Source organism: Cebus imitator, unplaced genomic scaffold, assembly GCF_001604975.1.
Source record: "Cebus imitator isolate Cc_AM_T3 unplaced genomic scaffold, Cebus_imitator-1.0 Scaffold406, whole genome shotgun sequence".
Classification (NCBI taxonomy): Eukaryota; Metazoa; Chordata; class Mammalia; order Primates; family Cebidae; genus Cebus; species Cebus imitator.
The window spans coordinates 2,444,480-2,457,422 of NW_016107721.1; the positions used below are offsets into that span (position 1 = coordinate 2,444,480).

Sequence of the window (12,943 nt, forward strand, 5' to 3'; positions counted from 1 at the left end):
CAGGAAAGTATTTGAAAGAACAAATACTTTAGGACACTTATCTTTCTCGTCAGAACAAAACCAAATATGTTAACAGGATTGGTAGCGACCACCTAAATCAACTCACGTATTTTGCAAGGATTATTCAGATAATCTTAACTTTATTGTAGTGTTTGAAGTCCAGTATTTAATCTCTGTTCAGAGTTCCATTGCATCTGCAATCAATCCTAACTATATTAAACAGAAAATAAATTACCTTACCAAAATATAGGCAAATGTTCTTGGTAGAAAACTGAATTCTTACTGAATAACAGATATAGGGCCTTTATTCCAAGAGACTGGTGGTTGCTGTTACAACCATCTGTCCTTGATACATGTGATCCAGATGTATAGTAGGAATTTTTTTAGGCAACATGACTAGAAGAAGCCAAGGTGGGTTTAGGGTTTATTTTCTAAGCCATTCTAAATGCAGTTGTTTATCTTTAAAATTGTGGAAACTGTCATAGAAGCACAGGACTTTGTACTATGTTCTTACTGTTTTATTTAAATGATTCATAAGTTTTGATGTTTTATAAATTCTCAAGTCTTTATAATATGGCAGTCTGGTGAGAAATGTGAGAAAATATGAAGTCAGCCTTTGATCAGATAGTAAAATGAATTCTATCAGGCGGTTACTTAATCTCAAACAAAATGCAACATCAGAAAAATCGATTTAATATGTAGCTATTGTTTATTAAGTAACCTTAATTACAATTTCGATTGCTTGTAAATGTACTTTTCCAAATCTTGTAATTTATTGCTGTAAAAGCATCCTTAGAATTCTTTAAAGAAGTAAAATGTGAAAATTGTTTTAGTTAAAGGATTTAAAGGTGATAAAAGAATCCTTGATGTGTGATTATTTTTCTCTGGAATACTATTCTAAGTGACAGTTAAAGGATTACTAGGTGTTGTTAATTTACTGCAAGATACAATTAAGAGGAGGAAACGCATCTTCATACTGATCATGGTTGAAGAAAAGCGTTCGAACAATTTTTATGTGGAAGATATTATAAGATGTTTGAAGTAATTTACATTAAGTTCTCCAATAATAGCCATCCACCAAGTTATTTTTTTCCCTCTGGACATAGTATTTTGTAATTAAGTTTGTATGTCTTATATGCTAGTGCCAACACCTGTCTGTGAAAACACAGTGTTTAAACAGGAGCAGTAGCCAGTTGAAAGGGCAGTGTGAGCTCTTTAAGGCCTAATTAAGAACTGAAAGGGAGATGAAGGGAGTAGGACAAAAGATGTGAAAGTAGCTGAGATGATATTCCCAGAGCAGAGTTCCTCATTAGAACAATAATGAGATGATCAGAGAATGCCAAGCCTTCATTTTTCTCTCTCTCTCTGCTCTAGTTGCCTTGGATGTCAGTTAGTACCCCACCAATATTTGGTTACCAGGACAACCTTTCTTTAAATCTTCAGTTATTTTGAGTCCTGATAATTTGCTTTTGTTTAAATTTAAATATTGTAAAAAATGTACATTTCCTAGTTTAAATGGCTAGACTGTGTAAAGCAAAAATAGATCACTATGAGTTCTCAAAATCTTATGTATAACTGTATTATTTAAAATTCTGGGTTAGAAAACTTCATGTAGTAATTCTAGTATTCTCTAGTCCACGTCTTCTTATGTCTGCATATGGACATTTTTAACAGAAGTGGGGTAGAAATGAGAAAGTTTGTAAAAAGGGAAGAGGAGAAAAATTTACATTAAATTTTGAGATAAAAAAATCTTAAAAATATCAATGTTGTCTGTATAGAGTAGTGTAAGAAAAAATATTGAGCACTTTGGAGTAAGCATTGTAGGTTGCATTTGGTCTTTGCTAGTTTGAAGAGTTCTGAATTTTGCAAGCTTTTCCAAGAATAATAATAAAAGTATCTTTTGAAAAAAAATTTTTTTATATTTGCCTGAGAGTTTTCCTCTTTAAAAAAATAATTCTTGTAATGAGCACATATTTTAATTTTCTGTTGTTTCTATTAATTGTTATTTTATTTGGAGTTATATCAACAAAATATATATATATATATATTTCTGTTTGTTGAGATATATATATATATATATTATTATTATGGAGAGAGAGAGAGAGAAAGAGAGAGTATCATCAATTTAAGAATCTTATGCCTAAACTTAGAAGGTTTACATTGTTTTCAAACATAGTATAGAATCTGGAACTCAGCATGAAACTGTTTTTAATTATTTTATATTCTTTTCCAGAATATAGTTCATAGTACATATGTTTCTAAGATGTTTTCCTGCCTAGAAACTTGATGCTGAAAGTTGGGGTAAAATTTTCACATAAAAGGACAAATGAAAAATTTATTGAAAAGACCAGAAATGTATTTCTGTATATACATCAGTGTTAGATTGTTGTAAGGAAAAAAAAATAATCCAAATAACATATTTGTATATTCTAGAGTATGGCTATAAAGTATGACCAGTAGTCTGAAATAGTAATTGATTATTTTGAAAGATTAAACTGTTAAATTGATTTATATGATGGCATTCATTTAAACTATGTCAAAATACAAAGTTTTGACACATCTTTCATCTTCAGTGCCTGTAGAGAACTGTTAAAAATAATTTTAACTACATTAACTGGTTAACTGGTAATAGTGTTAAATATAACAGTGCACATTTTTTTTTAACTATTTCATTGCTTAACTAGTTTGGAGAAATCAGTTTGTATATGTATAATTTTATTAAGATTAGAGAGACTCGAATAGATGCTTTTATTATGTTAAATAAGAAAAAACAGAAAGCAGTCAACTAATCAGTAATGCATCCCATTTAGCTTCCTTTCATTAATCCCTGCAATTCTCATAAGATCCTGAATTTTTCAGTAAATGTTTTATTAGAAAAGTGAAATCACATTAATTAGACTTCATTACTTTTAAAAGTGCAATTTAGAAAAATCACTTGGTATACCAATTTTAGAGTTGAAAGGGACCATGGAGAACATCTCATCTATCAGATAAGGAAAGTGAGACCTAGGTTGGTTTCTCTCTTAGATTTATGCAGAATTACTACTTGGGTTGAAGTAAGAAACTTTAGCTTATTTTTAACAAATTTCAAAAGCATACTGAACTCCATAGTATGTCTTCTCTCTACTGCAGAAAACTGCTTAATATAATTTTTATAAGAATGTATTAATAGTTATATATCTCTAAACTATATATCTCTAAGTTATATATCTCTAAACTATATGACCAATTAAACTAGTAGCTATGTGCGTTAGAGTGTCTGTGTGTGTGTGTGTGTGTGTGTGTGTGTGTGTGTGTGTGTAGACTTACAAACGATTAATTGATCTGAGAGAGAAGAGAAAAGTAAAACAACAGTTGTCTCTGTAATTGTGCTTTAATGGTTTTAGAACAATATTTGAAATGTTTTTAGGGATGAAGGAAACATAACTGAAAGTTACATCTGTTTCCAGTTTCTAATGCTAAAATAAACTAAGTTGTTTTAGATATATTTTATAGAATTTAAACTCACTTCCCTTTAATATCCTCTCTATTCATTCTTATTAACTCTGGTCTTTCATATTTCAATAGCCGTATAACTAATCTTAACCCCCCAAATGATTCACTGTTGCCATTTTACTTTTCCTAGAGCATAGCTTTAATCATATCCTTTCTCTGTTTAGAAACCTTCAATGGCTTCCTATTTTCCTCAGCAAAAGTCTAAAAATTCTTTATACTACCATTCAGCATCCTTGGTGGTCTATTTCAAACCTACCATTTCAGCCCCTCTCTGCTCACTGTCCTGTACCGTATTTTCCAGCCATGCTGTAGTAAGTACCTGTTACTGGATTACCCATTATTGGCCACTGTGCCTTGAGCCTAGTTTCCTCCTTTGAACAAGCAGAGCTCACTGCTTGAAATGCCCCATTATGCACTTCTGCCTGCAAAATCTTGAAGGCCTAGTGCAAGCTGTATTTTCTCCACAAAGCCTGAGAGATTCTATGAAATTGGAAAAGGTGTTCAGTCCTGAATTTTTTCACTTATCCTGGAGAAGGGGGTGTGCTTCGGTGACCCAAGCATCAAATTGGTATCTGTACTATAGCTTCTCTTTCTCTGGTGTGGTAAAGTTCTGGTTCCTTGGGCTGAGAGGCTGGGGAACTGGGGAGGGCCAGTGAAAGTTAAACTTTGGCTTTACTGGTGAAAACTCCCAAACACATACCACTATTAAAGTAGATCCTGAAAACAGGGAAAGACAAGTTTAATTCTTATGGGGGGAAGGTCATTCTGCATTCACCAGTCCCCATTCTCCATCCTCCACTGAACAGATTAGGTAGTATTCCTTAAGAGCAAGAAAACCAATTTCCTCAGTATTTTAGTTGATTTCCTTAAAGCCAAATTGAAATGTTTTGAAAGATAGTGATGAAAATCATTTTAAATGGTTGGGTTTAGTGGGAGAACTATGATTTAAAAAGAATAAAAAATTGCTTATTTGTATTTGGGCATTGTATTTTATGGAATGAAAATTATAAGTGCTATATATTATAAATAAGAGGTGATGTTACAGTGCCTTGATTAAATTTCTGAGAAATATTTTTCTTTAGCTTTTGATGTAACAGTAATATTAGAATGCTTTATAATAATAGCCAATTAGTAGATGTCTTTTAAAAATTTTTTGGGGTTATATTTATGCTTTTGCCTAGAAAGAATTTTTGTCAATAAAGTTAACTAAATAGATGAAATGGGAGAGGATGCAAATATACTAACCATAGTATTAATATAGTTGAACTCTTGAGTTTCCTGATAACCAGGGTCAAAAAGAAAGAAGATAAATTAGATATTATTACTGGGAGAAAGACCTAGACCAGTTACTCAGGGGAGGAAAAGTTCTGCCTGTTTCTAATTATAACAGAAGTTACTCCCATGGGGCTTCTTATAAGGATACTCTTTGATTTAATTCCATTTTCGCAGCAAATCGGAAAATATTTTTGCTGTTTCCGTCTTCGCTACATATATCCAAGTGTATCATTTTCAGTTGCTTCTTATAGTTCCTCTGAGTTAACTTTTAGAGATCTTTAGTTTTTATCTATTTTAGTTGTATTTATTATAGAACATTTCACCTCTTAATCTTAAATGATATAACCAGTCTCAGATATTAAGAAATTGCCAACAATGTTAAAGAGAGCTTTAAGATTTAGAGTTATAGCCAAAGCTTTGGTGCACCAGCCCTAGCTCTTGCCTGAGGACTGGCTAGCCTTTTTGTGAACTGTCTCATTCACTCTAAGCAAGGCTATCGAAAATCTTCATCAGGGTTTGAAAAACAAAAAGTCAAAGTTCTAGAGAATTCTTAATGTTTGTCCCAGATGAAATATCTACGAAAGTGACAGTCTTTATCTTGTTCTAGGACAGCAACCCCTTTGATGCCACTGCAGGGTATCGTAGTCTGACCTATGAAGAGGTTCTGCAGGAGCTGGTGAAACACAAAGAACTCCTTAGGAGGAAAGACACCCACATCCGGGAACTCGAGGACTACATTGACAACCTCCTTGTAAGGGTAATGGAAGAAACACCCAGTATTCTCAGAGTGCCATATGAACCATCCAGGAAAGCTGGCAAATTCTCTGACAGTTAATAAAGCCAATTAAATTGTATTTATAATTGGACAAAGAGAGAGAAGGAAGGAAGGAAGGGAGGGAGGGAGGAAGAGAAGGAAGGAAGGGAGGGAGGGAGGGAGGAAGGAAGGGAGGAAGGGAGGGAGGGAGGAAGGATGGACTTGTTAATGGAAAGAGACTACACTATCATCTTTCATTACATATTCTCCTTCATTTTGAAAAATAGTTTTACCTGTAAATATTAGCAGGAACTATCAAGAGTGACCTTTGAAGCAAGCTAAATAGTTAAAACTTTTAAAGTGAAAATGGGCCAGATTCTCAATGAATAAGTGGTTCCTTAGGACTCACTCAGGTGCTGGTACTGACCAACTAATCTGCCATAGGCCCAGAAATATCTTCAGAAGTACATGAGTTGTTCCTCAGGAATAGATTTTTCATAAAGCAGAATTGATACTGTGGCTGGTTTCTCAGAAATCAATTTGTAGAAATATTTAGCTTCAGGAATACTGCTCATTATAAACACTACTGAAAAAAGTTTATGTTTTATATATACATATGTACGTGAATATATATTCATGTATCTTGTATATAAAATATAGGCATATACCTCATATATACATGTGTTTTTAGAACACTTAGAAGCAACTGATTGCCTCTAAAGTTAGGCTACCAATTTCTTAATTTGAAACTGTGTGTGCTCTCAATGCAAGACGAGTCATCGTTCCTACTGTCGTGGTTTGTTATAGAGAAGCTGCTTCAAATCACTCTTGACTACATGGACCTTGGTTTCAAAGTGAGCTGCTATGTATCATTCTAGCAACAAAGCTTTTCTCTTTTCCCAAAAGTAATGATCTCAAGTTCTTTTTAAAAGAATGACAAATTTTAGGAGATTTCATTAACTTCACAACAGCATGAATTTCTTTGAATTAACTATCTTAACATTTGAGTTTGTTTAAGGTATAAGCAGAATATAAGCTAATATTGTTAGTTTTGTTGAAATTCTGCATGCCTTTAAATCACTAGCAAAGCAAATATTATAAAGTTATATCTGATAATAATTGTGGGAAGTATGTGATTATCTGGTGTCTGATAACCGAAAGCAGTGGGCAGATTCTAGGAATGAAGAATTAGGCTTGGTTTCAGGTTACATAAATAATAGAGCAGATGGTTGCTTTTGGGTCTTGAACCAAAATAAGACTTACTAAAGGAAGAGTGAGTTTTTAGAACAGACCTTTACTAGTGTGACATTATGCATTACTCCACATCCACCCTTTAAGAATTGATTTATTACAAACTTACATTTTATTTTAAAGCCTGCTTCCCCAAAATGTTGATTTCTTCCATGGATAATTTTTATATGATTTGTACAAAATTCTTCTAAAATTTAAGTTGAAAAGCAGTGTTATAAAAATATTGCTAATCTTCTGCTTTTCAGCCTTAAAAGTCTTAAATACTATAAAACATTGAGAGTATCTGTGTCTTTCTAAATTTAAAATGAAAAATTCATCTCCATATGGAGACTTATATATTCCCCAATCCTTCCATGAATTGCACTTTTTCTAATACTTATCTCTGTTAAGACTCCATTGAAAGTTAAATAATAGTTTTTTTGTTTTTTTTTTTTGTTTTTTTTTTTTGCTTATTTTAGTTTTTGGAATCAGAGAATACTTGACCAAGCTCATATTCATAAACTAAAACACCTTGTTATTTGTATCTTCTGCATTTCAGTTTTACTGTAAGAACATGCATTTTGAAATTATGAATATTTTTTCATAAAAGTTAAATGCTTTAAGAAATGGAAAAGGAAAAATAGCTTTTACCAATTTTTTACTCACTTAAAATTGTGTCATAAACCTCAAAATCTGGTATAGAATTATCTTTCTCATTTGAGATCTTGGTAGTTATTTTTTTTAACATGGTGCCACTTTTAATTAGCTAAATGTTACAAATTCTCAGCATTTGTTTTTTCTGGTAGTATTATTGAGTCTTTTTCATACACTTTAAAAAATGCCAAAATCTATGTTTTTAGTATTATGACATTATCTGCAGACACTATAATAATATGCTTTGGCCAAGTTTGCTGTTTATAGAGTGAACCAAGATGTCAGTTTTTTACTGGGGTTATGTTTTACATAAATAGAGCTCATTTAAAAGTATGGTTCAAGTACTGCTATTCTTTTTAATGAAGACATTGATTTTTAAGGAGTGATTTTTTTTTTTTCCTACATAAAACCTGTTAAGGTTTAGGCTATTCATACATGAGTGATTTGGTTATAACTCAATCAAAATTTTTATCTTTAAATCCGAGACAAGTACTATATTTAAAACTGGATCTGTTAATACATTCATCACTGCCTGAAAATTTGCTGTTCTAATGTTTATGAATTTTCACTCATTACCTAGAGTGAACTTACTGCATATTTTCATAATCAATCAAAATAATAAACTAAAAATGAGTTCCCAAATAAACATATCGTGTTTTCTGTGTTTGGGCAGAAGTGCAGAGTAGTTTTAGTTTCTAGTATTGTAGAAAAAGAGGCCAAAAAGGTCACCTTAGTTTATTTTTCCAAAATGTAACTTTAAGTATTTTAACGATATATTTCATTAGTTGCTTACAAATGGAAATAAAATATATGTGCTCATTAAATAATGCACAGCACACTAGATTATAGATAGAGCTTACTTTTCTTTTATGCGTAAGAGAATGCATGCCCCAAAACACTTCTACCACCAAGAAGATTTTTTTAAATCACAGAATTGATACTTATCTCAAGCCTACCTTAAGCTAACATACTTCTGTTACGTAATTAAACTATTTCTGCTATCATTTTTAAAGCAGTATTATTTTATAACCAGTTCTAAAATTCAGCTTTAAAAATACTGAACATACCTTCCTACCACTGATGCTTCAAGTTTCATTTATTGAATACCAGGGTCGTATCTTAGAATTGTATATAACATAACATGTAACCCATTCATGAAAAATATTTAAGTATTACTTTTTGCTGCTATGTTCTGCTTTGAGATTAGTTTTGCCATCGTCCCATGAATGTAGTATTATCCATAGATTATACATAACTACATCTATTGCTTTAGGCAGTAAATCAAGATTTAGTTGTAGTTTTCCAGCTGTGAAAATGTTGCCTTGTATTTAAAAGGGTTTCATGAGTGGAAACCTAAGTAAAACTAAGCTCATTAGTGACAGACTTGCTTTCTTCATGTCACTCCTCCACCAACTCCCCCACCACCACACATTCCTGCCGACCATCCTTGTAAGGGTGCTTATTCTTCTTCAACAAAGAGAATCTAAAAAAAGCAAAAATAAAAACTGTTGTCTAATGTATCTACAGTAATTGTTACAGTAGAGCTTTTATTTTTCTCTGTAGCTTTTCAGAAAAAGTGATCTACCTTGGATTTGTAAATCAAGCTTAAACTTTTTTGATCTTACAGTCGTCATACTCATGTCTTGTAGGTGGTAGGTGTCACTTGTGTGTATATGTAAGTGAAGTATGATGCATGCTCATTCACTTGGTCTCTTTGAAGTAAGGGAAAGGATCACAGTGCTGCTGAGCCATGGTGGTAGATGGAAGGGTCTGTCAGCACACATGAAAAACCCCCATTTGCACACATGTAGAACTTTAATAATCCAGATGCAACCATTGGAAGTATTTAATATGCAATTGATAATTAATCTGCATATGAAGCATTTTCTGATATATTTAATAAGGTGTAGAAGCTCTTCAAGCATTAAACTAGAGTTGATATTTTATTCCATTTATTTTCTCCATCAAAAAATGCACTCTCACAGTGGAATTGAAGTCTAATAAATGATACACATGGGCCTGTTAATCTTCGAAGCTTCCAGATGGTTTGTGTTTTGAGGTACAAAAAAATGCTGCAGATCTAGAAATGCATATATAGCAGATATTTGAAAGATGGAAGCATTATTTATAACTGAAGAGTTTAACACTTACCTTCTTAAGTAAATGCTTTCATAACTTGTATACATTTTTGCAGGTACAAACTCAAAAGTATGTAAGCATTGTATAATGTGACAATTGTATAATTTATGTAATCTGATGCATGAATCAGAATTTTTATATAATATATGATTATTGACTTATAGTTGATTAAAGTGTTTAAACTTAATTCAGTTGTCAACATTTATTACAGATACCACAGAGTTACCATAAGGGATTTATATATGAGTCCTCCTTGTCTTTTAATAATTATCTAGGATGCCTCTTATGTGGTTTATTGTAGCACATATTCTGTAAGACCTGCAAACTTATTTTACTATGAAAATAGTTCTGAAAAGTCATTCAAAAGAGTAGTTTTTAAGTATAAGTGAACATTCTTCAACAAATATGTGGATGCCCTCTACATATAATACATCCCCTCATAGGGATGGAGCTTGCAATTTAATAGAAATGATATTTGAGTATTATATATAGGCTAAGGTCTATGTCGAGCACTTTCTATTTGTGCTTTATGTCTCACAACAACCATGTAAGGTAGGGAATGCACAAGCTTCCAGGGGAAATGTAAGAAAACCCTTTGTGGTACTCAAGAAAGTAGAATAGGGTTGGTAAACCCAATAGCGTTTCTCATCACTTCTTATCCTCCAGCTCGTACCAGAAGTCATTAATCAGTCACCACTTCCAGTCCCCTCAACACAGCAGTGTAAGGGCACCTCTCTGCATCCAATGTATGGGTACATTTTTATGGCAGTGTAATTAGGTAGTTGTATTCTAGATTATGGGACATGAACCATATGTAGTCTTAGACATAAATCATACATATTTGGCACAACGGATTTCCCAGCAGGCCAGAATACCTTTCTGTTCTGGAATTGTAGTCCCTTCTGGAGGGCCCATTTAACCTGCCCCTTTATTTCTCCCAGCATGTCTTTAGATTCTTCTTTCTACCTACCCACAGCATACACATTTCTTTTTCCTTACTCTGTGGAGACAAAAATATTTGGGGTAAATAATTTGGAAGTAGAGAGCTATTATGAGTCTGTTAAGGTAGCTATTTTTTATGTGGGGCTTGTGACCTAAATTCCCAACATTTGACATTTTTTCTCAAATAATTTTACATGATACCACAGCTTCATACTTTTATACTTATAAGCAATATTTAATTCCGTATTTATGTACCTATAATTACATGAACTAAAAGTGCTTAATTTTGATGTTATAGTCCTCACACTCTGAAATTTGATTCTTAAATGTTCAATGGTTTCATCATTTGTTTGGCATACTAAAAAGCCAAATTTATGCTAGGAAGCACAAAATCAAGTTTCTCTGTCAGAGGTTTTCAATTACTGGTGTGTTGTGGTAAAATGTAAGCTGTACTATGATTGGTCACTAACATTAGTACCAAAGTTTGCATGTGATTTAAAAAAAAAATTAGAATAAAGATTATTGTTCTTACAGTGTTACATTCTGCTATGCTCTGGCAAATGATGGGAAAATGTGTTAAGAGTGGGACTGGGGGTTATGTGCAGTTCCCAGCAAACTTTCTCATTTGTGCTATAACCCTTACTGCAGGAATGGCAAACTCAAACATTTACAGAGCCAGGTAGGTACAGTGGATGATAGGCGGGTGGAACATAAAAGAATAGGGATTCGCCGGGTGCCGTGGCTCACGCCTGGAATCCCAGAACTTTGGGAGACTAAGGTGGGCGCATCACTTGAGGTCAGGAGTTCGAGACCAGCCTAGCTAACATGGTGAAACCCCATCTCTACTGAAAATACAGAAATTAGTTGGGCATGGTGACACGTGCTTGTAATCCCAGCTACTCAGGAGGCTGAGGCAGGGAAATCGCTTGAACCCGGCAGGTGGATGTTGCAGTGAGCCAAGATTGGGCCATTGCACTCCAGCCTGGGCAACAGAGCAAGACTCGTCTCAAAAATGGGATTACCTAGGACAGTGGCAATCTGGAGAGCTCTTTTTTTTTGTACTTAAAGGGAGCAACAGCTGTTCAGCTCCAGCTCATTGTGGCCATTCAGAAATGAATGTAAGTCCAAGATTGCTAAACTGGTCTTTCTAGAGAAACTGAAAATAAAACAGATTATATGACATGATTTCCAAATATTGACACTAACTCATTTTGTTTTTAACCAAAAAAATTTAAGGGCCACCGGTTTGCAATCTCTCTTTTTTTTTTTTTTTTTTTTTTTTTTGAGACTGAGTTTTGCTCTTGTCGCCCAGGCTGGAGTGCAGAGGCTGAGTCTTGGCTAAACTGCAACTCCACCTCCCAGGCTCCAGCGGTTCTTCTGCCTCAGCCTCCTGAGTAGCTGGGATTACTGGCACCTGCCACCACAACTGGTTAATTTTTGCATTTTTAGTAGAGACAGGATTTTACCATATTGGCCAGGCTGGTCTCAAACTCCTTACTCAAGTGATCCATCTGCCTCAGCCTCCCAGAGTGCTAGGATTACAGGTGTGAGCCACCACACCTAGACTGCAATCTCTTCTTAGTGAGTCAGTATTTCTGATGTATCATCAGTTATCGTCGTCATCATCATGGTAAGAACAGTTTGGAGGAGGGTTGTTGTTTACTTTGTCTCCAAGTGATTTTATGTTTAATAAAAAACTGGGTTGGCTGAGGAATATGTGGGGTGTATGTGATATGTAAGACTGAGAACCACAGCCCACAACTTTCTCAAGGGTGATGAAGGTTGTGTTGAGGGAGGAAATAGAAAGTAACCATTCGATGGTTATAAATTTCACTTGGCACCATAAGTAAATTGTAGAGATCTGCTGAACAACATTATGCCTATAGTTAACAATAATATATTAGACACTTAAAAATTTGTCGAGACAGTAGATCTCATGCTAAACGTTATTACCACAATTTTTAAAAATGTAGTTTCAAAAAGACATTTGCCAGTATACCTGTCTCTGAAACTGACTGCAGTTACTTTTCAGAGAACAGTACAGGTAACCTGAGGTCCAGTCTGAGAGTCACTGCTCTAATGTTTAAAACATTTTCAAGTGTTACCCTGGGATCTGTCACATACTCTTTTGTGGTAGTTGTGACTTTTCAATGTCTTACTGATGATGATCTTGCCTTTTTGATAGAAAATATATAAAAATTACTAGTGTCCCAAAGATCACTTCACGTATATTGTGCTGTGTTGTCAAATCACATATATTGTATGATAGTTTTCAGTAATAGTGAATAAATTCTCATGTGACTTTTAGTGCACAAAATACATACTTCAATTGAAACATAATGGCCATTGATTTCCTAGTTTAACCTTTACATCGGCTATTTAAAACTCAATCATGCTTTTTGATCCCAGCCCTGTCACTGGCTCTCAAAGCGTCATCCCCAGGGCAGCAGTGTT

At 33.8% G+C, this 12,943-nt stretch overlaps 1 protein-coding gene across 1 annotated transcript in view; it reads left to right on the forward strand.

Moving 5' to 3' along the window:
• The window catches only part of RAB11FIP2 (RAB11 family interacting protein 2), a 41,733-nt gene extending 31,999 nt beyond the window's left edge, over window positions 1–9,734 (forward strand). Inside the window, exon 5 of the mRNA XM_017509110.1 lies at window positions 5,378–9,734. Coding sequence (XP_017364599.1) covers window positions 5,378–5,605 — 228 coding nt within the window. The 3' untranslated portion in view covers window positions 5,606–9,734. The remainder of the gene's footprint in view (window positions 1–5,377) is intronic.
• The last annotated feature ends 3,209 nt before the right edge of the window (window positions 9,735–12,943 follow it).